The sequence below is a fragment of the Triturus cristatus genome, chromosome 1_2 (genome assembly GCF_964204655.1).
Source record: "Triturus cristatus chromosome 1_2, aTriCri1.1, whole genome shotgun sequence".
Taxonomy (NCBI): Eukaryota; Metazoa; Chordata; class Amphibia; order Caudata; family Salamandridae; genus Triturus; species Triturus cristatus.
This window is the reverse complement of record NC_140580.1, coordinates 1,138,813,778-1,138,834,477: the sequence shown is the minus strand read 5'-3', so window position 1 is coordinate 1,138,834,477 and position 20,700 is coordinate 1,138,813,778. Positions and strand designations below refer to the sequence as shown.

Genomic DNA, 20,700 nt, shown 5'->3' with positions numbered 1-20,700 from the left:
GATCATTCTACACAAGGGAACTTACTAAAAGTATGATTTAGTCTTCACACTGGACAAACTTGACTACTCCATAGGGGATGAGCTCTTTTATAGATTTTATCTTTGTTTCACCTCATATCTTTTCTCAGATTTTAGAGGTTAAAATTGATTGCAGTCCTCACAATTATCAAAACCTTAACTGTATCTCTCTTAGCTGGGGCAAGGCAATCAAGTGGTTGTATGATAGAAGCACGAAAGATTAAACCACTCGTGGCTCTACCACGCAGCCCAAACTACAAATGCGTCTTAACCAAATCATTCCTTTACCACGAATGCCTTTACCCCACAATTTCGTGGAATAAGCATGAATGGTAAAGGGGTATGTGTGGCTGAGGTCACCACTAAACCCCCTCCACCCCCGATTGCCCCCACCCCGCACTGTTCCTAAAACCCTGCCCCTCTACTAACACTACCCCGACTCCCCCACCCCTGTGCTGACTCTACCCATTTCCCCGCGGCCTAAGGACTAAAACCATGCCGCTTTACTCACACTACTCCGATCCCCCCACCCCCGCGCGGTGCCTTAAACTACCCCAACCTCTTCCAGTCCCCTGAAACCTACCCCGACCCCCCGCCAGCCCAACTCACCTAACCGCGGCATCTTCCTGCTTCCGTCTTCACCATCATCCATCTAGCCATCAGCTAGATCATGCACTTCCTCAACCATGCATATGCATGGTTGAGGCATATGTGTGGTAAAGGCAAGCGTGATTGCGCTTGCATAGTCGGAATATGCGTGGTTAAGACCGCGGTGTTCCGACTGTTCCCCCAATCAAGCAGATCACTGGGGAACCTAGGGGATCGTTGAAGTCCATTAGTCAAGAGAGAAGGCTACGGTGGTCACAGATATCCCCATAGTACTTTAGACATACCCGTTTTACCAAATGAATAAATGAGCTAGCTACCTGTTCCAACTCATCTTGTTCACGTAAGATTTTAGATGCCTTTCTCATATCGCCTGTGTAGTCTCGGAGACTCTCAGTTGTCCTGTGGGCCCTAGAACCCAAGTTGGCCCGAAGTGGTTCAACAGAGGGTCCTTCTATGCCTCGAGAGTTCTTTTTGAGGGACCATAATGCCCATACTGTGGCATCAGTCAGATATACCTCCGATTCACACTGTACAGACCGCTTTAGTGCTAGGCGTGGGGTTAGACTGGGATGTACCCTATATGTAAACAAACCTGAGCAAGCTTTGATGGAAAGGGGTATAGATTGTCTGCAAGCAAAAGGCCAGCCCTTGCCTATACTGCTTTATTTGGACGATGCTGCTCTTATGGCCATAAGGCTAGGGGTTTGCAAGTTCTCATAAACGGGGCTTCATGGAAGAGCTAGATCTCAGCACCGATCTCAAGAAATCTCACATGATGGTCATTGGGCCAAACAATACCGAGACACAAATCTTTAAGATCGGTACGCGGACCCTTACGTGGGTTAATGCTCCCCCATACTTGGGGTCTTGTTCGATGCTAATTTATGTTAGAGCCCATTGTTTAATGGGATGCTGTTTGACTTTCACAGGACCAACGCTGCAGTCTGGAAATAATTTGCTGCCATATTGGGTAGGAAACCGATTAGTGCCCTGTTCCAAGTTTACTGCGCTAGAAACTGTCTCTGAAGCCACCTATGGGAGCGCTATCTGGGAATTATGTAAAGCATGACTCTTTGCAGGTGGCTCAACATACATTTTCCAGACGCCTACTTAGTGTCCCCAGCGTACCCCCTTTTATATAGTGCCTGACGAGTTGGGGGTAAGTTACCTTACAGAGGTTATATGTCTTCGCCCCCTCTTATTATGGGTTGACATATGGATTGAGGGAGCACAACAAACAGAGGGGTATTAAAGGATTGTTTATCCCTTGATGGTGCTTTGCATATTCCATTGCTTAAGTACATGGGCCTAGGAAGGGGGTATTTATTTGCTCACCCTAATAGCATTGTTAATGCAGATCGTAATTGGGTTTGTGACAACTTTTTAAGACACAGATTATTGGAGAGAGAATCTGTGGCTCTCCAAAACGCATCAGGTGTGATTATTTATTATTGAAAACCAACCCATCGGCAGAGCCCTATATCACGGTTGAAAACCAACCCATCCGCAGAGCCCTATATCACGGTTGAAAACCAACCCATCCGCAGAGCCCTATATCACGGTTGAAAACCAACCCATCGGCAGAGCCCTATATAAAGGTTGAAAACCAACAATCCGCAGAGCCCTATATCACGGTTGAAAACCAACCCATCCGCAGAGCCCTATATCACGGTTGAAAACCAACCCATCCGCAGAGACCTATATCACGGTTGAAAACCAACCCATCCGCAGAGCCCTATATCACGGTTGAAAACCAACCCATCGGCAGAGCCCTATATAAAGGTTGAAAACCAACAATCCGCAGAGCCCTATATCACGGTTGAAAACCAACCCATCCGCAGAGCCCTATATCACGGTTGAAAACCAACCCATCCGCAGAGCCCGATATCACGGTTGAAAACCAACCCATCCGCAGAGCCCTAGATCACGGTTGAAAACCAACCCATCCGCAGAGCCCTATATCAAGGTTGAAAACCAACCCATCGGCAGAGCCCTATATCACGGTTGAAAACCAACCCATCGGCAGAGCCCTATATAAAGGTTGTCACCTCTAGTCTCGCTCGTTTTTTGCTGACTAGGTTTAGGTTGAATCTGCTCCTCCAACTACTTCCATCTCCTCAGGGCTGGCATGAGACACCTTCCCTAGCGCCCTGCGGCTGCGACCAGGTGTCTCTGCGGGACACCATGCATTAAACACTATTTTATCCATTTTACGAGATCCCGAGGAGGGCCTATTTAACCCCTCTTTTAAAGGCACGGGGTTTTAAGCAGGCATGACCTGCTCTTTTATTTGTTCAAATGCTCTCTGTTGACACTTTTTTATGTCGCTAGTTTCCTAGCAGCTGCTGTGAGATTCAGGAATTCGATGAGGGATTGATTGTCGTGTGGCACAGCTGTATGAATTGTTGATCATTTGTGTATTTGACTGTCTTTTAATTATTTCTCAATGCTCATTTGCTGTATGTAATAGATGCTCTTATGTTTCTTCACATAACCGAATAAAGCTTTCCTGATGACGATGAATTAAGAAGGGGCTAATTTTGTGTTCAGTAGGCTGAACTCCATTGCACCAGGTCAGCGGAGGGATGGACTCTGCTTCCCTAGCAGACTACAGCCTGCCATATTTACAGATCCCCACCAGACTGGTGGAGATCTCTGTGCCTTCATTAGTACTGCCACCACGGTGGCCCCACCATGTTCAGTGCTCCTGCACAGCAAAGCTTTTTGTTGTTCAAAAGAAACTTCTTAAGCTGGAATTTGTTACTGTAAAACATAAAACAAATGTTCATGAAGTGCTAGGAGTTTTATAGGAGTCATTTATTTGTTTTTGTGTCCGGGACTGTAAGAGTTTTCCTGGTGTTCATGAACAGAAAATAATTCAGTTGGAACATTGGCTGTAAACATGGTGGATGGTCTGAGGTACTCTGGTTGTCTGATAGAATATCTATGCTAAAAAAGATTGTGTGGACAGAATATCGTGTTGAAAATATAGAGGAACAAAATATCGAGACGGTTATTGCATCTAGGTAAGTATAGGTTTTCTATTCTTAACTCCACATCTACGTACCTTGAAGATATATATACCATCAAGGTATGTAGATGTGGAGTTAAGTATAGTAAAACATTTCTTACCCATAGAAAGTTACCTTCATGATATTTCTAGCCTCGATATTCTTGACACAATATTTTGGAATGGATATTATGTCCAAACACCTGCACTTGCACTGACCGCCCAATGTCTGTCAGGTTTTCCCTTAGATTTCTGCCGATGGTGAAGGGTAGGCTCTGCCGATGGAAACAAGGCAGTCCCCCCACTTTTGGAATGGGGGAACCATGAGCCTGGCAGACGGGGGACTCTGCTAAGTTTGTGGTGAAGTACTCTGTCCAAATTCATAATAGAGCTAAGACCAAAACAGAGGGAAACAGATTTTTCCTATTTTTCACTAAAATATTTTGATCCTAATTCGAGAAATGTTCATATTGGCAGTGTTCCTTTAAAAAGGATGTGGGCCCCACACCAACACAATATGGCGTATTTCAAACTTTCCAGCAATGGCGTTTGTTGGGCGTGTTCAGCAGGAGCTCTTTTTTAATATAAATGTTTTATTTTTGAAATTTAGGATGTTTAGATATTTCTTTTGACACTTACTATGGTTAGATTTGTGTGTAGCTTGGTTAAATAATTATTTTATTGGGTTTTAACCTAGCTACCATAAGAATAACAACACTATAGGATCTATTTACTATGACCGTCTGTCTATTAGTTGTTGGTCAACATTTTTCTGCTTAGACTCGTTCAATGCCCTGTGGGACTTTGGCTATTTTCAGTACCCTCCAGACCACTTAGAGGTGTTCCCTAGTATGTTACAGGCAAGAATTGGAATTAAGGAATGACCTGTATCCTGGCTCCGATCAGGTCTCTTCTTGTAATACCATGAGGATATATCAATAATGTTTTGGACTGAAAATGTATGACCGGATTGCAGCAGTTAAATGCACATTGTCTTATGGAAATCGAGGATTCATTCATACTTTCGTGTAATTGGCTCCTGTTTCCATATTTAACCATCTTTGAACCTCACACAAGTGGTCACACATCATGGAACATGATTTGTGCCCCTGTCTTATTTAGTATTGCTAAGATTCCCACTCCTGGTAGCATTTGTATGTAGGTATCATGAGAGTGATATACAGCAGACATCAATTATCTTTTCAGGTGGATGGAAATTATCCAAGTGCTACAAGGAGGCAAATATCAATGAGAACCTGTGTTCAGGTGTCTGTTTTACCCGACACTCCCTTGATGGACTCATTGCTCACTATATTTGCCACTCACCCAGACTGTACATGAGGTTGAGTGGCACGGGCTCTTTATTTAAAGGAGTTTTCCTGGTTACGGACAAGCGTTTCATGTGGTGTGTGTTCCTTGGACATCATACGTAGCATTAGTCACGTGGTGTTGTGTATATGTGTGATGTTTGACTTTACGCACGTTGTCTGGTTTTCCTTCTCACCGGAGGTCATGCAGACGTCCGTCAAGGTACCCTGTTTGAACCAACCATCTTCTAAAGCCTGGGCTGGACACACTTTAAGACTTTATAAGCATGTGACCTTTTGGACGGTAACATCTGTGACAGTCGGATGTATGTCGTTACAACGCACACTTTTACAACGCATGCACTTACAACGCATTTTTTACAACGCAACATCCACTACAACGCATTCCATTACATAGCATGACACTACAACGCATTTTTAAAAACTACCTTTACAACGCATTCCATTACATCGCATACTACCTTTACAACGCATACCATTACAACGCATAATATTAAATTGCATTTAAGGTAAGTATTGGATAGTATAGGGGTAAAAATTACTATTCTAACTCCAGGGGGTGCAACAGTAGGGTAAGTGTTGGATTGCGTTGTAATGGTATGCGTTGTAAAGGTAGTATGCGATGTAATGGAATGCGTTGTAAAGGTAGTTTTTAAACATGCGTTGTAGTGTCATGCGATGTAAGGGAATGCGTTGTAGTTGATGTTGCGTTGTAAAAATTTCGTTGTAAGTGTAGTGCGTTGTAATAGTTGCGTTGTAAAGGTTGTTCAGCATGACAGTCCTGTAGAGTGGACCTTTAACATGCGCCTTAAGAGTAGATACGCCTCTTTTAAACATTTGTTCGGCTTTTATAACTGATGTTGGCAACTCTTTAATAGGGTCATGGTGCTACTGTCCTTGACTGTATCCCCTACAATTAGTTGTTACATTTTAGGCTGTAATTGGATTGGAAACTGTCTGCTCTAGACTTTAAAATGAATTCTTAACCCTTGGCGGCGTTCTTTACGCAATTTACTGCTTCTTTTATTCACATCTGTTGACTCTAACGTGGTCACCATTTTAAGGTGTTTTGTCATTGAATTGGAACTTTTTTAATAGATATTATAAAGTTTGAACGCTGCAAAGGATCAACTAACCGAGCGACATTAACAACCGAACCAACTGCTTAGCACGCTATAAACGAATGTTATTACACTTTTGGCATCAGTCATGTGCTGCTTGTGTGTGGTCTTTGCCTGTAGACAGTAAAGACAGACTCTCATGGAGTACTCAGTGACACCAATGTCATCTTTTTGTTGTCACAGTATAAATGCACTTTGTTGAAAGCCAGTAGATGGCGTCTGAAGCAACTTTGTGATATTCCACTACTGCCTTTTGCACTTTTTCTCTGGGAATAATATGACTTTGATATATTCTCTCATTTACCAAAAGTGCTGCTTTGCAATTGACACTTTATTTTGTACTGCCTGCTTTTATAATGTTTTTAACTTCCGATTTGATTAAGTATCCATGAGATGCTCGTTTGTTATGGTTTTAATTAAGTGTACAATAAACAATGACTTGACTTGACTTGCCCTGACGTTTGCCTTTGCGTAATGACGTCCCAGTTTATCGTAAGCTCTGTATCACTAAACAAAGTATGAGATACTGTGTAAGATCATGGGAAGTGTAGTCTTAAAAAGTCTTGTAGTTTTCATTAAAGGAATTCTCCCATTATTTATTCACTAAGGGCCAGATGTATGACCATTTTATACGCTCGCAAACGGGAACTCGACCCATATGTGACCGCAAAAATGGTAATGGCATGCACAAATGCTAATTTGCAAATCACTGACTCGCAAAATAGCATTTGCGGTTCGCGCTATAAGGAAGGGGCGTCCCTTCCTAATAGCGAGACTCACTGCCATGTACTAATGTTTTGCGAATGCATTTGCGGCCGCCAAACACTCGCAGTTTACCACCTTCTTCAAGCAGGTGGTAAACCATTCACAAACAGGAACGGGTCCCCAGAGAACCCCTTCCTCTTTGTGAGTGTGTGTAAAAATATTTTTTAGAGCAGGCAGTGGACCCAGGGACCACTGCCTGCCCTTAAAAAATGAAACTGAAAAGTTGAATTTTTCTTTTTTCAAATGCATCCCATTTTCCTTTAAGGAAAACGGACTGCATTAAAAAAAAGCTGCTTTATTGATGAGGCATGCAATTCGCGACCCCATTGGGGTCTGAGACACTGTTGTACATTGCATTTTGCGAGTCACAAAGCAACACAATTTATGAGTTGCAAAATACAAACGTCCTACATCTGGACCGTAGACCTTCATTAAACAAAAACGTTTGACCCTGTCTTTTCGACAAAACATATCATGTTGGCAAAATGTGTCAATAATTCTCAAATTTAGATTTCTCAATGTCTGTGGATAGGAGACAAATGCATGGGTTAAATTAACCTAATATATGCTGATGGATGGAATGTGTAGTTAAATTTAGGTCATGCTCTGTTTCCGCACCAAGCCCGTAGTAAGTATGGAACATTTTGTGGGATGAAGTATGCCATTCCATTTAAACCCCTGTTATCAGTAAACAATTAATAAACCATGTTTGTTCTTTGGCCAGTAATAATCTTTTTATTCCTGCTCTATTTCCTGCTCTTTTAAGTTGTCAGGTTATTGGCCAACATGGCTGATCTTCTGACTATGAAATGTGTCACTGAATTGGTAGTTTATTTGGTACACCTGATGTTTGTCCTATATTCCCTAGTTCTGACTTTGATGTTAGTCTTTACAATATATTGATATTGCATGGACATGCAGTCCTATCCACCAAGGTGTGACCTTCACAATTTGTATGTGATCTGTGCTGCCATGGAGTTGCTAGACGTAGGTCTAGTTTTTTCTATGTGCAGTTTGTTTGGACTGCATGTTTTACTTTGTAAATAACACATTACTAGTGGCATGTTCCGCAGGATGGTCTGGAACCTATTTTTCAACAGCGGTGGAGGTCTTGTATGTATTATTTGACCTCTAATACTGTATCCTATTTTAATTCAAATAGATGTCTTTCTATTAGTGGGGAGCCTACATTAAGAAAACACAAATATCTATTAACTATTTTCTTGACTTGGTTAGATAGTGTTAAGTATGTGGTTACACAAGTTGAAATTTCTTTCTGTTGGTTTTGAGAACATGTGAGTGTTGATCTTGCCGTCCTTTGCTGAGAGTTCAAGGTCAAGAAATGTCAGATAGTTCCTGCTCGTAGTCATGTTGCGATGGCCTTTGTTTCCACCCATTCATGGAAATCTCTATCTTCTGTTTCAGCGCCTTCATTGACTAATTCACCATCTAAGGACCATCATCATAGTTTGATGTTCTTTTTTCAAGTGTTTCATCCCTTTGAATATTACTTCTTATTTTAAATCGAGGACATAGAGATTTGCCATATTTGGAGCACAGGAACAAACCATTAGTGCCTCATAGCTTCAGATATAAGTCATGTTCATATTGAAAACAGTTGGTGTTTTCTACTAGAGTAGTTCCATTGATAGTGAAGGCAATGAGTGAGTGGTATGGCCATTCAAGTTTATACAGGATTTGTTTAATCCCCGCTATGGTCGCTTCTTGCAGGATGTTGCTTTATAATGCTTCAGCATTAGTTAGGAAGTAGGATTAAACTTTAAGTCTTTTAGCAGTGTGAGAAAAAGCAGCTTTTTGCATGGTCCCCCCCCATTTTTTGCTAAATTGTACTGCTGTTTTTGAGCTCTGCACGAACACTGAGGCACTGCTGTCCAGGCCCTTGTGTATGTGCTCAGACCCCTAAAACATGGTGAAATAGGGTAACTCCTAAATGTCATATTTAACCTCCCAGTGAGGCCATAGTATATGGTGTAGGAAATATTCCAAGGGCATGAAAAAAGTAAATGTCACCTGTGGACTGCACACTAGAGTGACAAAAAGCATGGCGTTAGACCTACCTGTATAGCATGGCTCCTGCAGTGTTTAGACCTGCAGGCAAGCCATTTGACAGGAAAGAACTCTACATTTAACTATTTAAAAAGCCACCCCTTATAGCCCACAAGGTAGGGTGCCAAGTATTTAAAAGTGGTACATGCAAAGATTTAATGTTGGTAAGCACCTACAATGGCTATCCCTCAAACTCAGGCTTCAGTGTAAGGGATGTAGTTGTCCAATGAGAAAAGTATTGTTCTCAATGAAATTATAACTCTGCTATCTTTGGGTTGGGACACAATACTGACATAATGCAAACAGTAGTTTTATTGTTTATAAAAAATCAATTTCAAATCAGATTTATAATAAAGATTTAGAAAAAGTGAATTAAAAAAAGTTACACTATATATCTACCTGAGCTTCCAGTTGACTCATTGGCAATAGCCTGCTGGCAGATGGCTCTGACAATGCTGGTGTGAAAACTGCTCCTAGAGCGGAGCTCCAGAGAGGAACAATGGTTTAGGGCTTTTTACAAGAAGACCTGAGTGTGGGGTATGTCATAAATATTACTCTGGAAAGACTTCTGTGATGGCCCCGAAACTTCCGTAACTTGGAGGGACCAGGATGAGGCCTGCCTGTTTATAGTTACGTGTAAAGGGAGACATAGGGAAAAGAAGTATTTTGTTCCATAGACTCTCTGTAGCCATCTTGGCAATAGCCAAGTGGGAAAGGGAGCTGATCCCAAAACCACATTGGTGTAGCTGGAGAGGTGGGGATTGTTCATTTCCCTAAACAAACACCCTCGTTGTGTGGTTGAGTGTCCACAGCCTCTTTAAAATAAGATTAATAACATGAACCTTCTTTAAGTTAGGTTCAAACAGTTTAGGAAACAAAAGGAAATATATATTTCTTTCCTTTTTGGGCTTAGTACTCTTATGTCTTTAGATAATGCCTAGGGAGTATGTACTATTGGCCATCAATTCCCAACCTCTCCCAGTTTGTAGTGGAGTGCCCTGTCCGCCTAACTCTAAACAAGCCAATAAGACTTCTTGTTGATTTGAAAAATACACACACCACCTATATCTGAAATCAGTTCTCCTATAAGTATGTGACACCCATTGGTAAGCATCATTGTGGCACCACCTGGTAAGTGATTGGCTCTGACCTACTTCAGAACTGCACTTTCTAGTGGCTGAAGCTATGCTATGAGCCCCTTTAAGTAAACCGTGGAGAAGAGGCTAACTTAGGTTGGATATTTGTATGGTTATTTATGTAGCACAAACATATCTAGGATCCGTGCAGTGTTGTAAAAGAGACAGCACTGGAGTGCAGGTATAGGGAGAGAAAATGATTTGTGTTTGTTGCCCTCTACGAGAGTCAGTAGTCTTGAGGGGGTGTGGTAGTTGATGGTACTCAACAAAAAAGATTATTGTAGAAAATTCAGGTCAGATATTAGTTTACGTAAAATGAATGGCCTGTGTTGAGCGGAGACCCATTTCCATGTAATATCTAAGCACACTCTGCTCTTTCTGCAGCTTTCTGCCTCCGAAGAGACATTGCACGAATTGTGGCTCAAACAATGACGTCATACAGTGGGTCCATGGATGTACAGTTGGAAGGCCTCCGCGTGCTGAAGGATCTTACTGGACAAGGTACAAATCTTACCAGAGATCAGTTGGACCTTGTGGAAATTGAAATTTTTGTCAACACATTAAGGTTTACTAAAGCCAGGAGGCATAAACCAAAGTCAGCCATACCTCAGTTTCTCCGCAGCAGCTCTGTTAGTAATACGTTTTGCACATAATACCCAAATTTCCAAAACAATGAGATGAGTTATTTTGTTTAATTACTCATCATGAAACTGGTTCTTTGACATTCTGTTGCAAGTGCTTAACATATTAGATAGATGCATTTCATATAAGCTAAATCCATCGCTTCTTTCACTCGTGTACACTTTATTTCAGTTCCTTCCCTTATGTGGCGTCTTTGGGTTTCCTGGTCCAGATAAGGAACATGTAAGATCTTCAAGAATTGTGTCCAGAGAAAAATATCACGCCAGTGCCCTCTTTGTGCTCCTCATTGTTTTGGCACCTCAGTGGTGTAGACAGGGTATAGCACATTACTATGCATCACAGAGTGGCACACACCCATGTAGGTTGAAGTATTAGCATTACAGCTGAGCCAAGGATCACAAAGTCTTTTGCTTTTCTGTCAGCATTGTAGTCTAATAAAGGGTAATATTGAAACACATTCATGACCATCTTTAGTTACTACTGAATACTGCCTAATTCCCTAAAAGCACGATCAGGGTTGCTCCTAACCGGTCCACATTGCAGGACAACAGAAAGATCAAGCAGAGAATCGCTAACCCATTGAGAAGGGTCTTTGTGTGATTGCAGGTAGGCGTAGAGAAGCTGGATAAACCAGATTTCAAACGTAACATAGCTGTAGAAATGTATGAAACGTTCCCACCTCAACCCGGCACCTTAGTATCAAAACATTTCACCTGTGGCCTTAAGGGTGGGAGTGCTTCAGGAATAGCGTGGGAGCAGCAGTGGTGGTAGCAGCATCACTATGTCTTTCAGCACATCTGGCGTTAGCAGAATTGGCTCAGTAGATGATCATGTCAATTGCTTGCCTCCTTACCAGTTCTAGAAGAAGGACTGGAAGATGACGTCATGACCAGTGAAGAACTAATCAAGGCCCTATTAGAAGCCATCCGGACTTTCCCCAAAAGCGTTGAGCTGCTCACCGTGGCATGCCAGCTGCTCATGATGGTGTCAGCTAGTGGTAAGTGAGCTGCTCATTTACTCTTCCTTTTTTGGTAGACAGGTTTATATTTCAAATCTCGGGCATGTTTATTCAGCAACCTAAGAAGGTTGTCACCTTTAGACAGACATCACATGACATAACAGCTGGCTTCAATGATATCTCATAAGGGCTCAAACCATCACAATAGACTGAAGTAAATGTAAATGTAAATGTGCAGGAATTTATATAGCGCAAATCACCAAGCGGTCTCTAAGCGCTTGCTTAGGGAACCCGTCCTGGTATTCCCCTGTGAGATAACCCGGCAGGGCATCCGCAAGGTGAAAGCCAGGCATCCCGCCGCGAGGGGCCCATGTGGAGATTAAGCAAGCTATTGCCCAGAGTCGCAGAGTGTGAACCCACGAATCAAGAATGCACTGGAGCGAGAATTATTGAGTCCATGGACATTTATGGACTCAAGACCCAGCCGAGCCGGGAATTGAACCCTGGTCCCGGGCTGACCTCTGCTTCCAGGTCTGCCTCCTCTAACCAGTGAGCCACACTTCTCCACAAAGTACGCAAAAGAGCTGAATTGTAGAGACCAAGGAATTAGCGAACACTGTACTATACAACACAAAATCAGGACGAATTACATCACAAAATAGTTGAAACACATCCTAACATACCCCTTGACCTTACAGTGTGGCTGAGGGATGACAACTGAGTGATGACATCATATTTTCAACGATTCTCTATTGGGTTTAGTGAAATCAATGTACTGGACTAAATAGCATTATGTAGGATTCACTGACATCATTAGAGGGCTCAACAATGTCGCACTAAGGTTGAATAACAGCACAAAATGGCTCTTAAATGTAAGAGTAGAAATCAGAAACATTACTGAAGACTCACTGGACATTTCTTTTTTCATACAATGCTTGTTTGCAAAATCATTTTATTTTTTATCACAGTCCCTTTCTCCTCAGCCATTACCCTGGGGCAAGAAATGTCCCCTGCATGGTTATCAGGTATGTACCCCTGGCCTGAGTGACCCAACTGCATTTGAAACAGATATACTGACTTTTTCCCACCCCAGCTAACACGCTAACCGAGCATGAATGCTGCAACCAAAGCCTGTCTGCGGTAATGAAAGGGTTCAGTCACCATGAGGGGTGCACCACGCAAGCCCGCTTTTATTGACTTATGACTACTGTCCTTGCCCTAGGTTGTTGGCCGGATGGAGTGGGGACAGTGTACCGATTTGTGCGAATTATTAATCTTGAACAGGTCTTTTTCTGTGTCAGAACGGAGTGTGGACTTTCAGCCCCACTAGGATGGGAGCTCCACTTCAGTGTGGCCCTCAGACTACTGTGCTGACAGTCAGTGTGCATGTCAAGTGCATTTGTACATTGTGTATGTGTGTCATCTAGATGACATGAATTCTGCAAAATCTGAAGATGTTTGCTGGGACCAGTGGGTTTCATTTTGGGTGGCTCCTGGGTCAGCATGGCAAAGGATGAAGAATGGATCCGGCTTCCGCAGAAAGTAGAGGTCTAATGCGTGCAGTCCGGTGGCTGGAGGCTGGAGACTCAGACACTGGCACTGGGAGGATGGAGATGGGGTTAGACTTTAGACATTCTATGAGGACCTTTTAGCATGGGGTTGCTGGTTTCATTTTCTTGCTAACTGCCATTGGGTGGATGGAGGTGGAGAGGGGGGTGAGTCAGCAGATTCTGTTGATAAAGGTGAGGAGGTTTCTAGGCAGGGCCTGCCCTTTTGTCTGTCTATGATTGTGCATGTCTGCCATCAGCTTTTCTGAAGTAGCAGAGTCTTTCCACTTAAATGAGCCCATGTTTTGGCTACTCCTGCCCGGAGTCAGCATTATCACTCCTTGGTGTGCGAACCATTTATAAAGCACCACACCCAAGCCAGTTACAGGGCCTTTGCCAGTCGAAAGTGAGGATAAAGTGGGACCCAAACCACCCAACTGTATTACACGTCCATGTTTGTCTTGACTAAGGAAGCGAGCGCCCAGCAAAGCACTGCAAAGAGTGGCTGTGTGACCATTGCTGGTGTCTGCGTGACCACCTGTCTCGCAGAGGCGAGGGGACCTGAAATCCACTAGATAATCTATGGGTCTTCCTAGCGCACACAAGCCTCCCTGCCTGCTCAGAGAGGGAAGGAGCGTACCTGGCCTTGCAAATGAAGCCCAATTGTGCTCCTGTTATGTGGAACAACCAGAAGAAGCTTTCTGCCAAAATAGAGTGTTGACTGGACCAACCAATGTTGGAAGGGGTTATGCAGGCTCTCAGAGCATGCTTCTGCTGGTGAATTGTACTTTGAACTAAGTAACAATAAGCTGTCCACCACTTCTGCTGGAAGGGCTGGTGTTGCCGATGTGTGGCACTTCCTTGGAAGAGGTATCACTGCCAAAGCGGAAGATCTACCTCGGAGGCCGCAACTGCTGAAGGAGACGAGCACCCACTAGTCTGGTCTGGGGGCTATAACTGCCAAAGTACAGCACCCTCTAGTCCGGCTTGAAGGCCACACCTGTCGAAGGAGCCAGCATCCCATTTATGAAACTTGCACCTGGGCCTTATGTCTAAACTAGACTTGTACAGCGATCAGCACAGAAAGTGCAGTCACAGTAGAGTAGGGATAAGGGCACAATAGCGGGTGGCATGCTTTTTTAAGAGCCTGTGGGTAAGATCATTTAACTGTGTAGTCGTAGCCTTATCATATTGTTTTTTATTGCGTACTACTGTGGTATTAAAATGCTTTCCTTTACTAAAAAGACAAGCATTGGGTTGGACAGTGATTTATTGTGTCTGTTTGACTGTTGAGTTCTGAGTCTCTGCCCACAGCTACCTCCCTCAGAAGCCTTGGACTGCTAAACCTCACTACCCTGAGAGTCAAGCCCGAAAAGGGTGTACATGGCCCAGTTTGAAGACACATAATTGGACGTGTCTCAGGCCAGCAGTGGCAAACAACCTCAACTACTCAGGCCCAGTGCTCTTGTTTACCCTATATCCCCTGAATGGGGTCTGACAAATTGCAGGAGCCACAAAATAAGAAGTCCTTGAAGCACCTGTGGATGGTCTTAGTTTGTTAACCTTTGTAAAGGTATGTGGAGGTTATCTTGATTTGTTTGACAAGAGTCACATCAGTCTTTTAATTTGTGTTTATTTCCTTTTATACTGCTTTAAAGTGAAAAATACACATTAAATCTGGTGCATCTGTATGTCTCTGAATTGACCAACAGAATGTTATCACATTTGACTTCAGTTCATCTAGATGCACAATCCTAAAGTAATGTCACTTTGGATGGCTTTTGCGGAAAAGGGGGTGGAGGATTTGGCAAGTTTATGAGGTAAAATAATGTTTTCTTTTTTTAAGTGCTACAGCTTATGATAAGGAAGAAAGGTTAAAAAATGAAAAAGTAGGCATTCCAGACGTCCAGGTTTATGTGATACGGGCAAACAGAGGAATCCTAACAAGAACGTGGATCATACATGACAAAGGGAAAACAGAACTATGGGATATTAGCTTTATTCTGTCATCCTTATTTCCCTTTTGTCAAACTACCTGGGAAAGGCACACACCGGCAGGAAGGACCTGAAAAGCCTCTTTAGGAGATCACAGCCACAGTTAAAAAAATTGGTGCCATCAATCTGCATGTGTGCACTCTAACCTTCAAAATAAGTCACTAGCTACCACTAGTTTCTGTTTTTGCATGTTATTCAGCACACAGAGATCAAGTTCTCAAGTGCTTTTCCTTATTTGGCCAGTTCCGCCTTCCACTAAACCACCTTCCTCAATTTGGTGTCTTTTAAGGCAGCTGACTCTCACAAGACTTTCATCTTGTGTTTTTGGGACTGGTATTCTGTAAGTTCTAATGTGTTCTGTGCTATAATTACTCCGAGGTTGTAAAAGGAACATCTCTGTCCAAGTTCAAATAGGGGTCATAACCAAAGGACAGCCTGGATGCTGTTGCATGACGGAAGCATTGACACCTAGCTGAGTGTAATTCAGGGCCGGACTTGGTTAACAAGTCTGCAATAGCTGTTGGTATTGCTTAGACGTTTGCACCCTTGTAACTGGACCGTCTCCTGCCCTTTCAAGAGAGGGAACCTGCTGGTACACACATTTGCAAGTTCCTTCTGGAGAAAAGGCAGAGAGCCACAGGTCTTGGGAGCTCCTGGACTTCTCAGGGTGACATGTTCATTTGAGACCTGGTACATATGGTACTGTAGAGGAGCACTTACACTGGAAGATTAGCCAATTGGCCAGGGCATCTTACAATTGATCATGGTCTCAGAAATCCTCAAAAGATGTTGATATGTCATTGACCAAAACCCACAATTTGAATGTTGAGCCTGCCAACCCTCGGTGCTCCTTTTGCCACGAGTGCTTCAAAAGAAAAGATCCCAAAAACACTCTGTTCTACTCTTGAGTTGGTAAAAGAAAACCAAATAAGCATAGACAGAAGGTTTGAGAGTCCACATAAAGACCACATAAAGAAGAGCACAGGGGATAAGTAGAAGGGTGATGGAAAAGATGCAAATCAGTGCTTGTACTGGTAGATTTCTTCAGAAAATGTTATCACAGAAGCTGCTTCTTTTAGTGAAGTACACACAGAGCTCTTCTCAGAGGAGGGGTTAGATAAATCAAACTCCTTCACAGTGCTTCCAGACCAGATCCTTATCACTTCAAAAGGGGAGGGTGTTGGAGTTTATTGACAGTTTTCTCAGAACTGTACCCTTCATCCTAGTCCATCGTTTTCTCACCAGTACTCTGAATCTCCTACATAAGGTTTTGGACAAGTGCATCCTCTGTTCATGATGGACTTTCAGCTCGCCAGCCTGGCAGTGTTCAGAGTTAGCAGATCACTATGAACATTGCCATTTTGGTTTTGGTTTTGCACACTATTATTCCTGCTGCAACAAAATATTTTCCTCATCCCCAATACGGGTCTGCGAATATTTACCATAATTTGCTGACTAATTGACCAGAATCCTAATGGGTGAAGTAATGCAGTCCATTTTTTTCTGACCAGCTTTTGGATGATTTAGCTTCTGGGCTGATAGGGTTGCCTCACATCCCTTTAAAATGTCTCTCCAACTTTCCCTAGGGGGGAAGGAGGGAGGAGGAACAGAGATCTTGGGGCATGCATCCACAGTGGAATAGAGTATATAATCTTTTTTCAGTTAATGGATGCTAATGATTGTGGACTTGTGGGTACTACATATTATCAAGTGAAGACATTCACTAAACCTTCGTTTAGTCCTTCAAGATTGTAGAAGTCAGAACGTCTGGTTGAAATCCCAAAACATTTCTTTATGGTTCTGAGAACAAAACATGCCAGGGGTTTTAATCCAAGTGCCTTATCACCCAAAGAGGCTAGGGGCATCAGCTTTAATAACAAGTCTAAGTTGCTAACTCAGGTCCTGGTGCTGGTATTTCAGCAGTGAGGCATGACTTTTCACTCCTCTCGACCACTGCTGAACTTAAAAGCCTACTACCTGCAAAGATAGTTTTTGTCCATTTGGATATATCAGACAAAAATATCTCCACCACGTGTGACTCTCAAAGGACACAAATGCAATATCTATGTTTAGTCATTTGTCCTTGGTAAGGTGCTTACATTCTCTAAAGGTATTTTTACATTTTCACTTTGCCTTAAGTTTAATTTATGTCCTCTGCAGGAGTCAAAGTGGATTTGTGTGGGTACCATAGTCATGTAACTAAATATAGCTTTGAAGACCTTTTTGACAAACAAGATTGAGAGGCACCATTTTGAAGGAATCTTATTGAGGTTTCAGCTCCTCAATCGGACTTTAAACCTTGTCTTTATCTTGGTCCTGCATACCATTTATAGCCTCCAGTGACACGGATATGCTATCTTGAGAGGTGGCCTTTTTGATAGCAGTCACCCTACCACGACAATCTGAAGTCTTAGAGATCATCGGACGTGCCATATATATAGCCTTCCAAAACGATCTAGCTGCCCTTTGGCAGTCCCTTCCATTATTCTGAAATTTAAATCAAGAACTTGTCGTCTTGCAGTTTCAGTCTAGAATCTAGACCCAGTGCTTCTTCGGCTAAAGAAACTCATCTAATCCAGATATCTGATGCTCTGAAATTTTACATGGAAAGTACGAAACCTCTCAGCCTGTCTCAGCATCTGTTTGTTAGTTAAGGTGGTCTCTCCAGGCAACAGAACTGCTAAAGCCACTGTTGCAAGATGGATATTCTATTACATTTCTAAATCTTATGACATCAGAGGAGTTCCGATTTATTTCCTTTTTTTTTTTTTTTTTTTTTTTTTTAAAACCTTTATTTCAAAAGTCAGGACACAGCTATTCAGCCGACAACCCGGAGGTTCGGCAGCATCGATATATAGAAACAGAGATGCGTCCCCAGTACCATGAAAGGAGAAGTGCAAAGGTTCAATTTTAATTAAACACAAAAACGCACAACAAACCCCAGCAAGGCAAGAACACTGAAAGCCCATGGACCCTACTCATCTAACAGTTACAGTACAAAGTAAAGAGGAAGAAGAGGGACTGTAGAGGCCAAAAAGTCCATAAACCATACTGAGCTGGAAAGAAGGTTAGGAGGAAAGCTGTTCCTCGGGAGGCTCCAGATCCGGGGCAAGACATATTCCCCCCCTGTATTGATTCCACCGCCCCCATATGGCGTGCCACTTCCGGGGGCGGCCTCTAGCGCAATAGACCGTCTTTTCCCTTAACATACTCCAGTCCATATTTTCTTTCCACGCGGTCAGTGTGGGGGGCCCGCAGAGCCCCACAATCGCGCGATATCTCTCTTAGCGACCATGTTGCCCAGAGTCACCCATTGGGTCTGCGCCGCATTATGATCAGTGGGCCCCCAGACATTCAGTAGACAACACCGCGCTTCCGGCTGCATAGCAATGCCCGTCACCTCCCCCATCACTGCATGGACTCTCCTCCAAAATTCCGTGATGACACCACACTCCCAAATGATGTGCAGGAAAGTACCCACCATACCACAACCCCTCCTGCATAGGCCGTCCTCCGAGAATCCCATGTGAACCAGCCTTGGCCCCGTCACATACACTCGATGCAGTATTTTAAGCTGCACCAGCCTCAGACGCGACGGGATCGCAACCTCCTTAAGAGAGGAAACAGCAGACTGCCAATCCTCGTCATCCAACTCGAGGCCATCCCTAGCCCACTGGTCCCTCAACCCCAGTAGCATATCCGCCCGGACGTTGATCAGTTTCTTATAGATGAGCGAGATCATGCTCTCGGGCATATGGCCATCAAGGACCCGGTCCTCCAAAGGAGAGGACTCAGGCACCTTCTCACCCTCTATGAAGACTGATCGGAGGGCGTGACGCACCTGAATATAGCGGAAAAACTCAGATGGCCCCAGCTCATACTCCTTCTGCAACTCTTCAAAGGACTTCACCCTCCCCTTAATCAGGACATCTCCGACCCTGAGATGCCGATCAAGTCCCATTTGTCAAAGCCTTTTGTGTGCCAAAGCCTACCCAGTCTCTCAGATTCAAATAGCGGGGTAGCGAGGGTGAGCCTATCCTTCCAGCCCAGCGAGTCAGTTGCCATCTTCCACACTCGCACCGCCACAGCAGTGGGCCCCGTGAGGGACGAGTCCAAGGACCGCGAATACAACGCCCTGTAATAGTTACCACCACGCAGCAACCACCTGTCCATGGCATACCCAGGGCTGAGGGCAGGGCCATAAAACCCATGATTAATCGCACTCAGCTGGGTGGCCCAATAGTACCGTCGGATGTCTGGGAGCGCAATGCCCCCGTTGTACCATGGAAGCGTCAACTTTGCAATAGCTATTCGCGGCCGCCCGTCCCAAAGCAACGTTCGTTGGAGGCCTTCGACCTCCCGAAAGTATTTGGCCGGAACCCAGTCCAAAGTATTCTGCAGTGCGTAGAGGAAGCGGGGAAGCGACATCATTTTGAACAGGGCCGCACGCCCAACGAGGGAGAGCGGCAGCCTCCGCCAGCCTTCAACATCCCGCCTCAGGCGTGCCAGGGGGGGGAGCAGGTTCTTCTCATATCGCACAGCAGAGTCCATGGAGATAAAGATCCCCAAATACACGAAGCCCTGCTGAGCGACCTGTATCGAACATGTTCTAGGGATCGGGGGAACCTCGCCACTAAGAACATACAAATATGATTTACTCCAGTTGATAACAAGACCCGAGTTCCTACCAAAAGATGTGAGTACGTCACAGACCACTATAAGTGATTTCTTGGGTGAGGCAAGATACAGCAGGATATCATCGGCATAGAGCGAAATACGGTCCTCGTGTTCAGGCGACCATCTAAGGCCCCGTATATCCGGGTGCCAACGTATCCACGCAGCCAGCGGCTCAAGGGCGAGGGCGAACAACAAAGGCGACAGGGGACAACCCTGCCGGGTACCCCTCCCAAGCTGAAACGGAGTCGACGCCCGACCATTCACCACCACACTCGCAAGTGGCCCCTCATACAGCAACCTCACCCAACTCACAAAACCGTGGCCAAAGCCGAACTTGGTCAGCACGGCCCACAAATATGCCCATTCCACCGTGTCGAATGCCATCGTGGCGTCAAGAGACGCCACAATAGCTGGTTCACGCAGTGTGTCCGCCCTGGCGATTACACCATGAAGGCGCCGAAGATTTAACGCTGTGTTTCGGTGCGGGATGAAGCCGGATTGATCCGGGTGGACCAAGTCACCGAGTACCCTAATCAATCGGGTCGCCAGGATTTTAGCCAGAATTTTCGGCTCTGCGTTAAGAAGTGAGATAGGCCTATATGAGGCGCACTTATCTCGGGGTTTGCCCTCTTTGTGTATAACCACGATCGTCGCCAGTCGCTGGTCCAACGGGAGGGTCCCACTCCCCCGCGCCTCCATAAACATGGCGCGCAGGTGAGGGGCGACCCTATCCGGAAATAGCTTGTACAAATCGACCGGCAAACCGTTCGGTCCCGAGGCCTTACCCGAGTTTAACGCGCGGATAGCCCCCGCCACCTCGTCAACCG

General features: G+C 44.3%; 1 protein-coding gene across 2 annotated transcripts in view; it reads left to right on the top strand.

The window, feature by feature from the left end:
• Positions 1-20,700, top strand: part of STKLD1 (serine/threonine kinase like domain containing 1) — a 366,689-nt gene that overhangs the window by 158,884 nt on the left and 187,105 nt on the right. For both annotated transcript variants that reach the window (XM_085613866.1, XM_085613865.1), the window contains exons 12-13: positions 10,439-10,555; positions 11,553-11,693. In XM_085613866.1, the coding sequence (XP_085469992.1) occupies positions 10,439-10,555; positions 11,553-11,693 (258 nt within the window). The remainder of the gene's footprint in view (positions 1-10,438; positions 10,556-11,552; positions 11,694-20,700) is intronic.